At 35.9% G+C, this 19,682-nt stretch overlaps 1 protein-coding gene across 2 annotated transcripts in view; it reads right to left on the bottom strand.

Annotated features, from left to right (window-relative positions):
• The window catches only part of TAF2 (TATA-box binding protein associated factor 2), a 97,368-nt gene that overhangs the window by 57,458 nt on the left and 20,228 nt on the right, over nt 1-19,682 (bottom strand). For both annotated transcript variants that reach the window (XM_036762678.1, XM_036762686.1), the window contains exons 8-14: nt 18,906-19,019; nt 8,079-8,178; nt 5,675-5,760; nt 4,568-4,703; nt 2,266-2,420; nt 1,504-1,618; nt 1,063-1,172 (exon numbers count right to left, since the gene is read on the bottom strand). In XM_036762678.1, the coding sequence (XP_036618573.1) occupies nt 1,063-1,172; nt 1,504-1,618; nt 2,266-2,420; nt 4,568-4,703; nt 5,675-5,760; nt 8,079-8,178; nt 18,906-19,019 (816 nt within the window). The remainder of the gene's footprint in view (nt 1-1,062; nt 1,173-1,503; nt 1,619-2,265; nt 2,421-4,567; nt 4,704-5,674; nt 5,761-8,078; nt 8,179-18,905; nt 19,020-19,682) is intronic.

Below are 19,682 nucleotides of genomic sequence, written 5' to 3'. Positions count from 1 at the left end.
AAAGAGAGAACAGAGTTATCTGCTTAAGGCTCTCACTCCTGGAGGCGCAGGACTCTGGGCAGCCACTCTAAGGGCCTTCCAGAGGAACTCAGAGGTTGATGGTTTTCTTGGTAACTATAAATTGTATTTGGTCTGTTTGTGATTTGCTTGTATTTGCTCTGAAGTTCAGGGTGCTGGCTTTTTCCTCTGAACTAAGTGAATGGTTTTTGTATGCTGGATTAAAGTAAGATTGTTAACCCCTTAACATTGTTTTCCTTAGTAAAGCAGATCAAAAGAACCTGGGCTTGCAGCGTTCTGTGAGCTGGTTGCTGTTGGTTTTTCACCCCCACAGCAGCCGCTAGCTGGATTGCTGAAACAGTCAGCAAAACCAAACAACACATTATCTGCTTCTGACAAGAATATGTAGGACAAGAATGCTGACCAACTTAATTGATATGGAGGTTAGCCCTCCACCTCTGCAATCAAAGGAGCAAGGTATATTTTCTCAAGGCTCTGGGGCCACACTTGGCTATCATAATTACATTGCATTTACTTTCATTTTATTATTCTTTTCATTTACATTATTATAATTGTTGCTTACATATTTTCTTCCTGGTTTGCAAGAACTTTCCATAATCCATAGCTATAAAGACACATCTCATATACTGTCCACAAATCTACGCCTTACTCTTTTTCTAGCCTTATCTCAATTCTCTTCTTACTGTCATTTTAATCAACTCTCCCTAGTCAGTCCTTTGCATAAAATAATAGAAGACAGTCACATCTGTCTTCTTTAAATCTCTCCTAGGTCTGAAATTATTTAAATTTCTATGACCAAAAAGCACCTCTTTACCATTTCCTTATTCTATATAAATGTTAAGTATTTTTTTAAAATAAACACAATAGTATTCTGAGAGTAGCACATAGAAAGGAAGTCTAATAATGTTATATTTAAATAAAATATACTCCATACTAGTTTGTTTCCTTTATTAAAAAATACAATCCAAGCAGAAGTATTTAAACTCTTCATTTCAAGTCCTGAAATTAAATGTAAATGTCGGCAATATATGTGTTAATACTTACCTTCTGCTTTTAGAATGGCAGGGTATATCATGTTTAAGGCTGTTTTCTTCAATTTGCAGTGTGTGATTAAAAGATCCATCTAGCTCTTGCACTGTCACTTTAAGAGGGCCCTTTAAAAAGAAGACACATTGTTCAATGACAGTTCTCCTTTAAAAAGAAAATGAACAAAACATGTCTTAATATTTATCAAGACTTTAATTTTTTTTTAAAGATTCAAACTTTGACTTCATCAGAGTAAGGTCTTTCCACTGAGGAAAACTCTGTATTCTGTTCTGCACTTATAAAGTATGAGACTTGCCTGGGGCATCTACAGATCAAGTGACTTGTCCAGAATTACATAGTCAGTATATATTAAGACATAAAAGAATATATAATTTATGTATAGAGAATATACAATTTATGTTTAGAGACCTATAAAGGCTTTTAGAAAAATAATCTTACCACATATTTCTGGGTTCCAGGAGAGGTATAATCTTGCTTTATTTCTAATTCGAGAACATTTCGTTTTCTGTTAAATGCAAAACTTCCATAAAATTTTACCACACCACTCTGGTCTCTGAAAATTATATAGGAAAACTTCAATGGAAAATGATCATAAACTAAACAAAAATATTTACCCTTCTGTTAGCAGGGCTCCAATCCATCTTTAAGAGTCATAGCATACTTTATTATATATCAGGTGAGGAAATATTCTAAAATTTTCCCCAAAATGTTTCCTCAGGCTAAGAAAAGATTCTCAAAGAGTAAAAAAGAAATTTGCATTTTGAGAGAACCAAAATTATACTACTAGACTACTAATATGAAATAACAATACTAAAAAAATACATTCCTCCAACATACCACCCAAGTCATACCAAAGTCTATTAATGATAGAACGATTTACTGGAAAACAAATCTGAAAATATACCAAAATACAGACCTTTCCAAGTTATCCTAGAGATCCCTCTAGTGGAATTTTTCTCCCAACCCCATTTCAATTCTTTTAAACTTTTTTTTAACTGATTAAAGAATACTACATCCCCATGCCAGGTGCAAAATTTAAATGATTACATTCTAATTTACTCTGTGAAAGAAATTTAATTACAGTTCATGATTATCTCTAATACTACTTAGTATTTAGTCACTTCAGAACCTTCTTCCTAAGTAATGTGAAAGATTTTCCCCACACATTTTTAAAGTACCCATCACTGTTGAAAAGGATACACCCATTGCTTTATTAAAGGCTGGATGTCTTTGCCAGAGACATTGGAGATGGATTTTAAAAACCCAGATGTGGAAACCAACATTTGACTCCACATGTGTGACTGGAATTTCTGAGATGAAGCTGTACTGGCCAAACTCAGTAGTTTGTTAAAAACCTATAAAATAAAAGTATTAATCAGAAGGTTTAAATGACATAAAATGAACTTTTTAAATCCTATACCTACTTCATCACATATCGTTTTAATACTTCAAGGGCCCATACATTTCACTGGGGTAGGTGCATCCTCCCCATTAATGCAGATCTCAGCTCATCTATAACTTGGTAAATGGTTTACAAGAGTAGTCTCAACTCAAAAATTCAACTTCCTTTGGCCAAACTGGTGATGAGATTACCCCAAACAAAGAGGACAGGTCCTTGGACCAGTCCATTAAGGACCCAACACTGGAAGCCTTTCCAGAGCCTCCCTCAGTTTGCAAGAACTAGACTGACATCTAGGCCCTGAGGAGGTAGCAAAGCAAGAGAGCAGTGAAAGAGGGCTTTACTGCTTCTTTACATAATTCTTATCAAAATAATAAAAATCATTTTACACTATCATGAATGAAACATGTGATACATGTTAAATTATTAATATGTATATAAAATATGTCAAAATGTATAAAACCTGAATCTATTTCACAGAATATTAGAAGAGAGATGAAATCACATGCTCAGGATTTAAACAAAATGGGTAAGAAAAATCTCACAAACATAAGCATTATTTATATTTCACAAAAATTAAGCTTGTTGAGAAGACAATGATTACTATGGGCAAATCTACTCCTATCTCTGGGCCTTAGTTTCCCCCTGTATCATAGGGATGGGCTAGCTCACAACTGAATTGTCTCTAAGGCTTTTTCCAGTCCTAGTAATGAATAATGCCATTAGTTTGTTTCTTATACTGCATGCAAAACATCTGTATAGCCTGACCATTCTTTAAGACAAAGTTGAAAATAGCCATTAGGATTCATGGACATACTAAATTAGAGTCTTTCATCATGACCAATCCTTCAATTAATATTTCCATTCTTTATACTCTAAAGGCCAGGCAAAGCATGAGGAAAACGCACAGACGTGAACAGAAAAGGACAGAAGTACAAAAAAGCAGAGGTCATTGGAGAGGATGATATAATATACATAACAACATCCTATGGTGATTTATAATAGCTCAAATTTATAAGATACTTTATAGTTTTAATGCGCTTGACTCACGGAACAATCCTATATAAATAAACAAATAGAATTATTCCCACTTTACACATGAAGAAACTGACACTCCTGGAAGTTTAATGACTTGCCTAAGGTCACCTAGGTACAGAAACTAAGATTCACACCCAGGGGTGCTTACCCCAACTCTGCTGCTCCTTCTATACCATCAGAGGGCCTATGAGCAAGATCATGAACAAGGGAAAATTGCTAGACTGGCAGCTCAAACTTCAGTCCTAGATCTGTCACTCCCTTGCTGGGTGACCTTGGGCAAATAACTTAAACAGCCTACGTGACAGTTTCCTCTTCAGAACTATGAGGTATTTAGGAAAGATTAACATTCTCTCCTGCTCTGATATTCCATAATTCTGATTGTATTTACATAAAATATTGACTAAACATGGGGCAGGCATTAGCAAAAGGCTCCCCTCTACTTCCCAAAAAGTATGTTTTGTTTAAACAACACTTACTGCTGGGATTTAAAACCTGTCAGGACATTATCTTGTTGGTGACATTATCAACATTCCATGTAATGCCTCAAAACTGGTTAGAGAATAAAAAAAAGGCATTTCTTTAACATTCTTACTGCTGAAAGAATTTTAACATGTATTTTCATTTTATTTTCACAACAATCCTATAGTGAGTAAAGGCAGTGGTTGTTGCAAAGAGTAAATTTTTGTCAGTGAGATGCAAAGCCTAAGAATGTGGTGGATTCTGAATCACTGGAGGTCTTTGAGTGAAAGGCAAATACCATTTATCATGGACATTGTAGAACGTATTCCTACTTAGAAAACCTAAGACTCTAATACAATGATTTAACAACTACACTTGGAAATCCTTTCCTATTGTGAGTCTATGATAGGAATGGTTATCTTCATTTTACACATGAGGAAACTGAAGCTACCAAATAACTCTGCTAATATTACTAATGACAAAATTCAGACCATAAAGTAAGTTACTGTGACTATCTCACAGCGCAAAAATTCCACCCCCCCCCGGCAAAAATATATATATATGTAGAGCAATTCATCAAATACGTAAATGCATTAATACACTTACCTGTAGCATGAACTCCATACTTATTCTATTTTCAATCAACCTCATTACAAGGTGAGCTTTACACTGGAACATAGTATAATACTCCCAGGAAAGAGTATGTGGGTGTTTTATTGAAAAATGTAGATGTGAAGCTGGACTACAAACAAATAACAGAGTATTACATTTTAAAAACATTACAAATCGCATAATACATTACAATAATAAGCTGACAACTACATAGGAAGGGTTATGTCAAAAAAGAATATAATTTCATTCAGACAACAGAGTAGGAAAGCAACTACATGGCATTAGTGGAATCCTTTTTATTTATCTGCTACAGTGATGGCTATCTTAAGTAGCAAGGACCCAGAAACACAAGGTATGCTATGTGAACAACGTAGGTGATCCTGATAGAAAAACAACTTTCTTTCTGATTTTATAATCAGGTGGTATCAGGTGGCTCAGGTGGTATTTATGATACCACTGAAAACTCACTCTAACATAACTCTGTCCAGAGCCACTCAGGCCACCAAGCTAAGATTCCATTTTTAATAAAATCCTTGGCAATCATTTGTTTCAATAACTCAGTTAAAGTTTTAAACTAGGATTAGATAGTGGAATCTACACTAAAAAAATCAGGAAATGGTAGAAAAAGAAGTAAATGACAGAGGCTATACTTTTGTTTTGAGTTTGTTTTTTTTTGGTGGGGCAATCAGGGTTAAGTGACTTGCCCAAGGTCACACAAGGTAGTTAGTGTCAAATATCTGAGGCCAGATTTGAACTCAGGTCTTCCTGACTCCAGGGCTGGTGCTCTATCCACTGCGCCACCTAACTGCCCCCAGAGGCTATATTTTTCAATGAAATAATAATACTTGTTTAAAAAGTAAAAATATTATATCTTTTCTTTTTTCACTTAAAACAGTATTTTACAATCATATTAATAACAGCAAAAAAACCAAGGACTAATGAGTTAAGTAATAATAGAAAATGAAGGATTACTCATGTGTTTGAGGATCATTATTACATGTTACTACTCTGCCTTGGGATTCAATTCTCACCACACATACAGAACATACTAATGACCTAATAAAACATAGCTTATAACATCTTATTGCTAAATAAACATACTTATCCTTCTCTTTTCCTCCACCAAATATTGGATGTAGTAAAACTCCACCAGTTTTCAGTTCATATGCCACTATTTGGTCCAACTCCTAAACAGTATAAAATAAAAATGGATCATGATGAATAATTTGTTTTTATATAAAATATCAGACCTGTGTAATGATCTTTAATTTCCTGGAATCATAATATAAATTTTTCAAAACAAACATTTCATAAAAATGTTATTCTCCAAAGAAAACAAAAGCAAATAAAATACAGGCAGCAATACATTAGAGGCAAAAAAGAATTTTCTCCAATTTATGTCTTTAGGATTGACAGCGGCCTGGCAAAATTTTCTCTTGGCCCTAACCACCCTCTGTGACTGTTTTAAGCAAGCAAACATTTTCTCCTTCTTTGCCATATCTTCTGGAGGAGGAACTTTAGAGCAGTCAGAAAGAAGAAGAAGGGGTTATTTTCATGTCTGTCTCCTCTATTAGACTGTGAGCTCCTTGAGAGCTGTGTATTTTTTTCTTTTTTTTGTATCCCCAGTGCTTTGCACAGTACCTGGCACAAATTAAGCATTAATAAATGCCTGTTAACTCATCATATGAACTATTTCAATTCAATAATAAGAGAAATGCAAATTTAAATAATTTTGAGGTTTAACCTCATACCCTTCAAAGTAGCAAAGATGATTAAAGCCAGAAATATTCAGTCTTGCAAATTAACAGGTAACTCAGTCATACTAATACATTGTTAGGGGACATGTTTATTTCACAATTTGGAACTATGCAAGAAAAGTCATTAAGCTACTATTCACACGTGGTGATCCTAATACTGGCCAGAAGACCTATGGGGGTCAAAGACAGAAAGGTCTTATGTATACACCAAACATTCATAGCAGCACTTTTTATGGAAGCAGTAATTTGGAAACAAATAGGTGTTCAAAAATTTGGAAATGGATAAAAAAAAAAAGCTAGAATATGAACACAATGAGATATCCTATTCACAATAAGAAACAAGGAATTCAAAGAAATATTAGATTTGAATGAATTGATACAGAGTAAAGTAAGCAGAACCAAGAGAACAACATATACAATAACTAAAATAATGTAATTTTAAAATAGTACTAAAAAGCAAGTTAACTCTGATTAAATGTACTGACCAATCTTGGTCCCAGAGCAGAAAAGCTGATAAGCCTTCTTCCTCTAAAAGGGATGGGAAATTCTGGGTGTAGAATGTGGCAAGTGCTGTGTAACATGCAGTTACAATGTCAATTTTGCTTATTTTTTTTTACTTTGTTACAAGGGAATATTTGAGGTTGATGGGTATGTAGATATCTTTTTCGTACATATGTATGTGAAAATGACTGTAGTGTAATGTCAAGAGGCAACAATAAAGTTTAAAAATGTTTCTAATAATTCTTGAGTCCTACTTCACAATGACACAGGAAACATCTGAGAAATATTTTAATGAAGAAATCATTACAACTATACTGAACACTTAAGCACAGCATCAACAATGCTCTAATTGCTGACAAAATGAAAAGCAAAGGACTTCAGTCCTAAATGTTGGAATTTATTTAGTTTCTGTGGCAACTGCTCTTAGGTCTGATTACCTGCTGCCAAGAAACATGGAAATATACTATTCTCACATAAAATTAATGGTAACACTCCAGGTACCGGGTCTAGAATCACATACATAATCCTAGAAGTTATATCTCAAATAAAATATACCATAATCTGAATTGTACGAAGAAGGGCCACCAAAATTATCAGATAGTGAAAGTTACTATAAATGACCAAAAAATAAAAATAAAAAATCTGAGGCTTTTCAATATGAAAATGAGGAGGCTGAGAGGGAACACAACAGAGATTATGTATGTAAAGTATCCATGGACTTATTTGTTCAGCAAATTCTAAAATATTGGAATAATGGAGTACCATTTGAAACGCAATCAAGGGAAGTTTAAGACCAATAAGAAGCACCACTTCCCAAAATAGAAATTAACCTTATCTAGCTCAATACTCCAAGAGTTAGTACTGTCAGTAAAGAGAAATTAATTCATTTGTCCAAACAAATGTCTGGACAAATTTACAAATGATATAACCATTATTGGCTATTAAGACATGCTAAGACAGATCTAACTTTTTAAGGCTGATGTTGGTGAGAATAACCAGATGCTTCCACAGAATATCCCAGGTGTTTGACAAAGCTTAGGAATTTTTGTGTTGCTATGAATTAAAATTAGAAAGTAACCAAGAAGCATAATATGAACACTGTTTTTAAGTTACGAAAATAAAGGTTACTTTATTGCTTGGATATGAACAGAAAAATAACTCTGCTTTTCAGAGGTTCAAATGGATAATTTACAAGTATTAGGCACACATAAGCATCCAACAAATAATGAAGATAATTATGTTATTACCTCTTTGATCCAGTGGCGGTACTCATTAACACCAAAGGTTTTTTTCATCCAAAGTCCATAGATATAGCCTGAAATTCCTTTCAATACCCACTCATCAGACCTATATAAAAGTAAAAATATTAACAATTCTCCTTACCATACAAACTGCTTAAGAAATTATATAACTTCAATGCAGAATAAGAGTTTTATAGCTGAAAGGGACTTCCTCAATTTATAGATGAATAAGTGCCGTGCCCAAGGTTAAAGAGTCAACGAGAGCAGAGCAGGACAAGGACTGAAGTGACATTCTTCTTCCCAGTTCAGGTCCCTATCTATTACGCCATACTGTTTGAAGGAACAGAAATCTAATTCATTCCATCAATACACAGAAATCAAATGCCTTCTATGGACCAGGCACAAAGGATAACGAGGAAAAAATTAAACAGTGCTTACTCTCAAGGAATCGACCTTTTACAAGAGAAAACAACTTGTCTACTGAAGAGTTTGAAAAAGATCCCAGCAACTTAGAGGTTTAAGGATCAGAACAATCAGAACAGGACCACTGTAAGAACTGGCACTTTACTAAGATTCTTGGAGCCAGAAATGAGAAGGCACTGTATATCGGGAACAGGCTGGGCAAAGGCAGAGAGATGAGAGATGAAATGTTATGGGCGGAATACAAAATTGTCTAGTATAAATTACCAATCCTTTTTATAAAACTAACCTGGAAAAAAGGACATGTAGTAAGAAGTAACCATTATTATTTTGGAAATATCAAATAATCTAAAGTCAGTCTAATTCTTTTCTGTAACCAAGTGAGCATCACTGTATACAAGGGAAAAGCAACATATGTAAAGCATCCTTGATCTGAGTAACTTTTTTTTGTTTTACCATTTAATATTCTGAAAAGCAAAAAGATAAGCATCTATAGAACTATACTTCATACAGATACACAAGGGGCCGAGAGGGCACAGACATTAATGGTTACTAGTGACTAGGCATGAGCATGGGAAGACATCTCAAATGGGGGAGCAGAGTCCTTCATGTAGACTTACTATCTGAATAGGAACATAAATCAAAGATATAGAAGTATGCATCCAATTTCTACATGACCTACACTGGTTAGAGTTGCTAAAGCTTTGAAGACAGGAATATTCACTCATGTCAGTTCAACAGGGAACAGGATCTACACCTATGATTTCACTGGCACAGGGGATTCCTGGTGAGGATGTACCTTATACCCGATGCAGGCTGGCACCTTCTCTGCAACTTGTAAGTTCTCTGAGTTGCCTGGATCACTAAGAAGTGAAGTGATTTGCCCAGGTTCACACCGATATATATGTGAAGACCTGAATCCAGCCCAAGGTTTCATGACTTCAAGGTTAATTCCCTACCCATTATGTGATAACTGCTTTACTGTGAGGTCAATACATAAAAGAAATGATCTTTCATAAAAAAGGCCAATCTACCAAAATCAGTTCCAGCAAACAACTGATTAAAAGTATCTATAAATAAAGGTTAATAGAACTGGGAATGTTTAGGAAGAAAAAATGATTTCCTATTTCAAAAACATCTGAAGTTATTGTGAACACTCAACTCTTCATGACATGTCACTAAGCTAAAAAAAAATGGGTTTAATAAAGGAAGAACTCTTGGATTATGAATTAATACTAAAAATGGCTAATACTAAGAATGGAGTTCTATCCACCAATTTATTCAACAAAAATCTTACTATTATGTGTAAAGAAAGCACTATCAGATATTACAGGGGAAACAAATATGAGGAAGGCCTTACAGTACAACTTTGTATTACCTTACAATCTTGTGGAGGGCATTATACAAAGCACACAGAAGAAGGTTAAATAAAAGAAGTAGTATAAGCAAAGTCCTATAGGTTTGGAGGAGGGTTAAAACCTGTCTAGTTGAGGGTAAAAAGTTCATAATATTTAGGACTGTAAGAGGCTTCTTAAAGGTCATCTAATTCTGACTCCTTTGTTTTTATGGCAACAGAACCCAAAAGGCTAATTGCCTTATCCAAGGACATACAGAGTAAATGGAAGAATTAGAACTTGAGCCAAGATTCTCTGTCTTCAAAGCCAGCACTTTTCCCCTGGCCACAGTGCCACTAATATAAGATCCAGTTTGAAAGATGGGCAAGATTTCAATAGGCAAATATATATGGAAGGAAGAACATTAGCAAAGGTGGCAAGGTGGGAAATGTGGTGTGTATGAGGGAGTGGGAAATGGAATTTGGTTTGGTTAGAATGAAAGATGTGTATAGGAGCTGCAGTAAGTAAGACTCAAGAGGCTGTAAGCAGGGACAGAATGAGAAGTCATACTAAGGAGCTTGGATATTACTGGGTGGCAATGAGGGGCCACTGAAAGATTTTGAAAGGAAAATGAGATAATGAGATCTATGCTTTTACGGTATATATCAGTAAGGCAAGGTTCAGGACCTCAAGGATGACCACAAACATGCCTGAATGGTTTGGAATCTCAAAGTATGAAAAACTTTCTGTGTAGAAGGCAAAAGAAGTATAACATTTATTTAGACTCCAGAAGATCAAATCCAAGAACCAATACCCCCAATTCGATATAGTAGCAATTATATTTTAAAACCAGTAAGCCCATTTCAATGCAGTAACAAGGAAATTATAATATAGTATTATAGCAAGGAACCAAGTCATCCTGTAACCTTCCCCGCTGCTAGGGCCTTCCTGTGAACAATCACTCACAAATCCTAACTCTCCGCTCAGCACTCTCTTCTGAAGCTCTGCCGACGCTGGTTCTCTCAATGTCTGCTCTTCAGTGCCCTCCTGATGTCCACTGCCTCAATGTCTTCCTCTCAGTTCTGCTGCTCTCAGTTCTGCTCCCCTTCAATTCGCTTCCTTCAATTCTGCTGGGCTCTCCTTTTATACGGTCCTAGCCAGCATCTAATTGACTAGAACTCAGATCTCTAATTGGTTGAATTCATGACTGACTAGAACTCAGTGTACATACCACTGGCTCTGGTCTTAGCAACTCCTCTTAGGGTCCTTAGGTTTCACGCCCACATCAGCTTAGCACCTAGTGAGTAGGGGCTTTAGGCCTACTTACAAAGATATAATCAAGCTTTCCCACCTAGGTCCACCTGAGACATATTGAGCGGGTGGGGAAGATCTTCGATCACATTAATACTACAGGGTATCATTTTGATAGTAGTGTAGTGTGCCAAATGAATCAAAGACAAGGAAAGGAAAGAATGGAAACGGAAGAATTTTGAGAAACCTGAAAACTCAATTCAACCAATTCAATAAACAATTACTAAATTATATGCAAGGCAGTATGTTAAGCACCAGGATACAAAGACAAAAATGAAACAGACCTTGCTGTTAAGAGAGGGGATACAACATGCACAAAGATAAGTAATAGAAGGCAATTTAAGGAAGGAGAAGGCACTATGACTAAGGAAGGTTTCTTAGAAAAGGTGACACCTGAACCAATCCTTGATGGAAAAGAATTCTGACAAGCAGAGATAGAAATGGCTTGCTTTCCAGGTACTGGAAGGGGAGAGGAAGAAGAGGGGCCAAAAGCTTGTATAAACAAAGTGGGACAGGAGGCAGCACGTCTAATTTGGTGAACAAGTAGTCCAGTTTCACCAGAACATAGTATGAATGGGAATATTGTGACATAAAGCTGGAAAGGCAGGATGGAGCTAGATTACATAAGACCTTAAATGTCAGGCTAAAGAAATATGTATTTTATTCTAGATGCAAAAGAAGCCACAGAAGTTACTGAGCAGGAGAATGCTATAATCTTCCATATCTTAAAAGGTTATTTTGAGAGTTATATACATGTGTCAAACAAGGAGAGGCAGGTAAAATAATCAATATTTCAGGTAACAGATGATGAGGACCTGTAAAAGGGTAGTAGCTGAGTGAGTGAAAGATAGTGGATACAAGAGATGTGGGAAGAAAATAGAGAAGTGTTGGCAGTGGATTGCTGTCAAGGTATAAGGGAAGAAAATCTAGGGTAACTCCAAGTTTATAAAATAAAATAATTAAGACAGTAGTGACTGAAGGAGAGAGAAGTTTGGAGATGGTAAGGGTTTGGGGGTGGGGGAGAAAGGGATAACCACTGTTATGGACATACTGAGTGGAGATGTAGATGTCACACCACAGTAGAGGGTCCAGCAAACAGTAGGTATTATGAAAATGTAGATTAGGGCTGAGTAAGTAGATTTGGAAGTTATCTGCACAGCAAAAATTAAACATAAAGAAGCTGATGAGATCACCAAATGAAAAGAGGGTTCAATACAGAGGCTTTGGGGGGTACAGTTGAGAATGTGGGAAATGCATGACAAACTTGTGAAAGAAACTAAAAAGTATCAATAAGATTGAATTAGGAGTAACCATCGTTAAGAAAGTCAAGAAAAAATGAAAAGTTTTTGTACAAACAAAGCCAACGCAACAAAGATTAAGGAGGGAAGCAGAAAATTGGGAAAGAATTTTTACAACCAGTGTCTCTAATAAAGGTCTCATCTCTAAAACATACAGAGAACTAAGTCAAATTTATAGGAATACAAGTCATTCCCCAATTGATAAATGGTCAAAGGATATGAACAGGCAGTTTTCAGAAGAAGAAATTAAAATATCTATAGGCATACAAAAAAATGCTCTAAACCACTATTAATTAGAGAAATGCAAATCAAAACAACTCTTAGGTACCACATCTCTCCTGTCAGATTGGCCAACATGACAAAACAGGAAAATCATAAATGCTGGAGAGGGTGTGGGAAAATTGGAACACTGTTACATTGTTGGTATAGTTGTGAACTTATCCAGCCATTCTGGAGAGCAATTTGGAACTATGCCCAAAGAGCTATGAAAAAGTGCATACCCTTTGACCCAAAAATACCACTTCTAGGGCTGTATCCCAAAGAGATCACACAAGTGGGAAAGGGACCTGTATATACAAAAAATATTTATAGCAGCTCTTTTTGTGGTGGCAAAGAATTGGAAATTAAGGGGATGCCCATCAATTGGGGAATGGCTAAACAAGTTGTGCTATATGAATGTAATGGAATACTATTTGCTATAAGAAATGGGGAAGATACGGACTTCATAATAACTTGGAAAAATTTACGTGATCTAACGCTGAGTGAGGGGAGCAGAACCAGGAGAACATTATACATGATTAGAGACACATGGTATCTGTAAGGACTAACCCCTGATAGACTTGGCTCCTCTCATCAATGCAAGGTTCAAAGACAGCTCCAAAAGACTCATGATGGAAAAAGCTATGCACATCCAGAAAAATCATTATGGAGTCTGAATGCAGACTGAGGCAAACTATTTGCTCCCTTTTTTTCCCCTCTTTTTTGGTTTTGTTCCTTCTCTCTCATGATTCATTCCATTGGTTATAATTCTTCTTTACAACTTGACTATTATGTAAATAAGTTTAATGCAAAGGTACATGTAGAACCTATATCGGATTCCATGCCATCTTGGGGGGGACGGGAGAGGAGAGGGAGAGAAAATTTGAAACTCAAAAACTTGTGGAACTGAGTGTTGTAAACTAAAAATAAAAAATAAATTAAAAAAAAAGTCAAGAGAAGAAATTGTATCTAGGAAAAGAGTGACCAACAGTAGAGACAGAGAAAAGGCCACAGAACCTAATGGTTAACATCACAAGTGAATTTATGCAAAGAGTTATATGAACTGATGCAAAGTAAACAAAACAAGATACATGATGACTACAACAACATAAATATGAAGAACAATTACAAGAAAATTAACTCAACAAGCGTTTATCAATCATCTGGTATGTGCTAGACACTAGGGATTCAAATAAAAAGGAAACAAAGCCTACCCTCGAAGAGCTTATTTTGAATTGAGGAAGATAACACATACATACAGAAGTACATAGAACCAGTGGCAGGGACTGGACCTGTGATTTCACTGGAATCAAAAACTCTTATGATGAAGAAATCTCTCTACCAATATAGATTGGTTTCTTCCTCTGCAATTTAGAGTATTAGAGAATACTCTAAAACACTAACTAGTTAAGTGAGTTGCCCAGGGTCAAACAATTAATGTGTGAGAAGTAGAACTTGGTGCAGATCTTCCTGGCTTCAAAGTCTTATCTTTATATATTACTCGAAGTAGCTTCTCCAGAAGTATATATAAAATAAACATAAAACAAATACAAAAGGTATCTAAAGTCTAGACAGTTAAGTGAGATGGCACGAGTATTTGGAGGTAGGGTCAGGAAAGACTTAATGTAAAAGGTAATGCTTGAAGGAAGAGAATGATTTTATGAGGAACAAATACATTCCAAGGATAGGGGAAATAACCAGTGCAAACGTACAGACCAAAGAGATGTAATATCACATATGAGGGGACAGAGTAGGCCAGTTTTACAGAACTGTGGAGTTCAGGAAAAGAAATGATGTTTAATGGGGCTGGAAAGGAAGTATCTTAGGGTCAGATTGTGAAGGGCTTTAAAAACCAGAAGTTTATATTTTATCCTAGAAGCAACAGAGACACAATGGAGTTTAATGAGTAGGGAAATCACATGGTCAGATCTGTGTTTAAGGAAAATCACTTTGGAAGCTTTGTGGAGGATGGACTGAGGTAGGGAGATACTTAAGACTGGAAAAACAATTAAGAGTTCATCGGAAAAAAAGAAAAACGCTAAAGGAATGAATGAAAAAGCAGTAAGTGCTTGCTATGTACCAAGCACTGTGCTAAACACAGGATACAAATACAAAAGACAGTCTCTGAACTTAAGGAGTTTTCATTTTCCTAAGTGAAAACAACACATATAAGGAAGTAGTCCCCTTAATTACTAGGAGACTAGGGAGTACAGGGATGGTGAGTAGAGACATTGGCAACTGACTGATATGACTTATTTCCACATTTGAGGCGATGGGGGAAGGGGCAGGGGCAGTGTTATTGCAGCAATGGCATGACAAAAAAATGGTCAGAGAGGACATCCGGGTGGGAGTAAGCATGGAGAACTTACATCAACAGGAGCCCAGGGTTCTAGGAACTGGGATTTCACCAGTAACTAGAGAGCCCACTTAGAGGCAAGAAGCATGGCATGAGGATGACCAGGAAGCAACAGTATAGTAATTCAGTCAGACTGGTAACAGAAAGCTCTCACCAATGGAAGCACAGAGCCTTAGGGTGGAAGCTGGAGAGCCAGGCAGGAAGTTTGGTCTGAAGATGGCCAAAGAGTAAAAGGGTGATGGTCAGTTATGGAGAGGTCTCACCAATGGGAGCACAGGAGCCATAGCATTTAGCCAGGGAGAAATCATTTGAATGCTGTGAAGTTATTATGACCAAGCTTAATCCAAAAGAAGTATTCTGAAAATGTACCTTTCCTTTTATTGAAAAGGTATGGGATTATGAATGAAAAGATTTGCATATAATGTGGTACTTGACTGATGTGTGGATCAGTTTTGCGGAACTGTTCTTTTTCTCTCCTCTTTATTCTTTGTAAGGCATGGCTCTCTAGGATGGGGTTAGGACACACTTGGAAACAAAGTTAGTAATTCTAGGAGTTGGGAAGTGAAAAGACAAGGAACTAAGTAGAAAAATCACTTGTGCAGAAGGCAGCATGGTGTAGTGGACTGAACACTGCCATTAAGAAGTCAGAAGACCCAGCTCTGAAGCCTAGTTCTACCACTTCTCTACACCTCAGCTCCTACAAAATGAAGATAACAAGACTTCAGAGTTGTTTGTGAGGAAAAGGGAATGGAACTGGATCTGTACTTAGCACAGAAAACTCTCTCTACTGATGCAGGTAGCACCTTCTTTTAACACAGTTTTAGAGGGCTGTGTAGAACAGAGGAGTTAACCTTGTAACTTGCTCCTCAGTGCAGCCAGGACCAGAATATAATGAAATTATGACATGTTTACTAAAATAAATGAAAATACAAAACAATGTAGTTTTCCAAGTCAACAAGCAGCCCAGAGAGACCCGTATCTATCTGAGTTTGAAATTACTGGTCTTGAGAAGTGAAAGGTTAAGTAACTTGTCCAGAGTCACAGAGCCAGTATGTGTCAGAGGCATGACTTAATTCAGGTCTTCCTGGCTTAGAGGCCAACCCATCCACTATGTTAAAATGCCTACTCTATTCTGAGGAAAGTATGCTGTTGTATTCAGTCATTTTTCAATCACATCATATTCTTCGTGACCCAATTTGGGGTTTTCTTGGCAAAGACAGTGGAATGGTTTGCCACTTCTTTATCCAGTTCATTTTACAGTTAGGGAAACTGAGGCAGAGTTAAGTGTCCAGAGTCATGCAGCTATTAAGTGTCTGAGACCACATCTGAACTCAAGAAGAGGAGTATTCCTGACTCCAGGACCAGCACTCTATCCACTATGCCACCTAGCTGCCTCACCTAGCAAAGCTCACTTTATAGTTTACAAGGTCTTCCCTCATAATAATTTCAACAACTCTGTGACATAAGTAGTGCGAATATTCATTCCTAATTTAAAGATAAAAAAAAACACTAAGGTTCAGAGATACAGTCTCACAGTCTCATGGCTAGAATGTATTGGAACTAGGATTTGAATCCACATCCTCTGGCTCCAAGTACACTGTTCATTCTACAACACCACACTATCTCTCTCATTACAACAAAAACTAATGCCAGTACATGTCACAAATATAGAAAATGGCCACATCTAATTAAATTATCTCACAATGGTACAGATCATTAAGGCTTACAAATCACTTTTCACAATTTTAAAGCTGAAATCCTCAAAGTCAGAAGACAATGTGTATTGAAGTAAAAAACATACCTAGCATCTTTGGAGAATAAGCCTTTCAGAGTTTATTCCAATATGTACCCAAACAATTTATTTTAAACATTTTGGATGAAAATGTTTCCATACTTTCATCAACAGAATATATTTATTGAAATATATTGTAAATATATATAAATATTTAAACATAAATATATATATTTATGTATAAATATATATAAATAAATATATTGTATTTAACATCTTCTTGAAGATTCAGAATCATCCTCAAGAACATTATCTTACTGTACAGTAATACTGTCAGGGCCTACTGTGGGCAGATGATGTTGACAGAGTTCTGGATAGATGAGATTTTACTGTACTACTGTAAATTTACTGTAAATATCCCAAGGATGCCATCTACAAACAATTCTTAGAAACTTATACTAGACTAGATTTAATCACTTTTTCAATAAAGGGGTTCATTACTGATAACAATACAAAACATATACACATACACACCATTTTAACAGATGTATTTAAAGAAATGACAGTTTTGATAATTTTCTTTTGCTCTTCAAATATACTTTAAAATATACACCAGGTTGAATGTTAAAAAAAAAAGTATAAACTAGAATAGTAATCATCATTCATGAACTTTTTTTTTTTTGCAGGGGGAAGGCAGAGTAATTGGGGTTAAGTGACTTGACCAAGGTCACACAGCTAGTGTGTCAAGTATCTGAGGCCGGATTTGAACTCAGGTCCTCCTGACTCCAGGGCCAGTGCTCTACTCACTGTGCCACCTAGCTGCCCCATTCATGAACTTTTAAAATTAGATCATTTAAATATCCTTTATCTAGCCAACTTTAGGAATTCTACTAGTAGACAGCTCTACTAATATTAAATAATAACAGCTAGCATTTATATTGCACTTTCAGGTTTACAAAATGCTTTACAAATATTTTCTCATTTTATCTTCACAACAATAAAGGGAATAGGTGCTATTATTATTCTGATTTAACAGACGAGGAAACTGAGGAAGACAAAAGCTAAATGACTTGCCAAGGGTCACTTAGCTATCAAGTGTCTAAAACTGGATTTGAATTCATTATCTTGGTTCTAGGTCCAGTGCTCTACTGAATGTTATGCTAACTGACCTTCTACTAAAATGACAGAACTAGTTCTATTCTCCCTGCGCTGTGGCTTCCTTGGTTCCCTTCACATCCCTTCACATCTTTATCTCTGGTCTCCATGACTCTTTCAGTCAGTCAATAAATATTTATTAAGCATTTACTATGTTCCAGGCACTGTGCTAACAACTAGGAATACAAAGAAAAGCAAACAAAAACAAAACCCTCTAACTCTACATTTTGCTTTGGCCCCCTCCATCATTGTTTTTTTGTTTGAAGTCTCAGCCCCTAGCAGAGGCCCACACTAGCCCACAATGAGGACTCAAATGCTTGCTGACTGGCTGATACATGTATACTTTTTCCTGGTTAATTCCTTATCTCATTTTCCTTCTCAAAGGCTCAGTTCCTCAGTCATATTAAGTAGCCTGAGTGATTTTAAAAGAATAGGGGAATTCCTTCTAGAATAAATCTACTATGTGCAAGAATAAACTAATATGTTCATCATTGTGCTGACTCTTCCCAAACGGAGAGACATGACTTTGCATGTTATAACCCCTCTCAGGTCTATAAAAATTATACATGCTCATCTCTTCACTCTTTATTTCTCCAGGTTGTGTATCTTCAGGCTGACAACATAGTTTTCAAATACTTGTGATATAAGCTCCCAGTCCTACTTCAAGTTGACCTGCACATGCTTCCCTCCCTTTCATACAGGTTAACATAAAGCAGAGTTATCCCTATTCTCATAAACAACTATCTAACTTTTAAAATGTCATTCACTAGTCTTCTTTCATTTAGAACTTACTTCAAATGGCCAAGTTGATTTCAAAAAGTATTTTTAATTTTATGAGAAGAAATATTTCAAACCATAATTTGTCTTTTTAATGAATTCTGCCTAAACTGTCATTTTATATGTCAAAAGTAATAAAAGAATATTTCCAGGTTTATCTTCACTAATTATACATTCTTTGAAGGTACTTACCAGGACATTCTAGATATGAAACATCCAAAAAATTGTTGCGCTAACGACTGTGCTAAACACCTTCTCGTCAGTGGTGTCTCATCTATAATCATAGCGCTGTGCAAAAGGTTTGTGCTAAATAGAAAACAGAAAAAATAGTAATTATAAAAACAAGAAACAGGCAATTTTATTTAAGCAATCAAAATAAAGTTGAAATCATGCTTTGGAAAAAAATAGAATTTGGGCTTGGATGTAAAGAATAATAGAAAGGCCCTAAAGACTTCTCTTCTCTTCAAAAATTTTGCTGAAATTTACCAAAATATCTGCTTGTAATTGGGAATCAGCCTCCAAATCATCTTTTCCTGGCTTCCAATTCAAATAAACAGGCTTACTTTCAGCCTCATAATCTCCAAGCTAAGTTGCACAAACTGAGAAAATCCTTTCTTAATATTATATTTATATTTTGTGCAGAATGATTTCTGGTATAGAAAACTCCCAACCTGTAAACCTACTCCACTGACCTAAATCATTAAGTTATCAGTAACATAATCTGATAACATTGAGAGGTTAACTGCTTTGCCCACAGTCACACTAATAGCATGAGGGAGTGGAAAGACCTGAATCCAGGTCTCCTTGTCTCCAAATTCAATCTTCCGTACACTATACCAAGTTACCATTATGCTTAATAATTAGTCAACTTTTCCAAAAGAAGGTATACATCACTTTTGCCTTTAGAAATAGATTTCTTTAGATTTTCTTTCAATTTTTAAAAACTCTTTCTGAAAAGCAAATAATTTC

The sequence above is a fragment of the Trichosurus vulpecula genome, chromosome 1 (assembly GCF_011100635.1).
Source record: "Trichosurus vulpecula isolate mTriVul1 chromosome 1, mTriVul1.pri, whole genome shotgun sequence".
Classification (NCBI taxonomy): domain Eukaryota; kingdom Metazoa; phylum Chordata; class Mammalia; order Diprotodontia; family Phalangeridae; genus Trichosurus; species Trichosurus vulpecula.
This window is presented reverse-complemented; position numbering and strand designations above follow the sequence as displayed.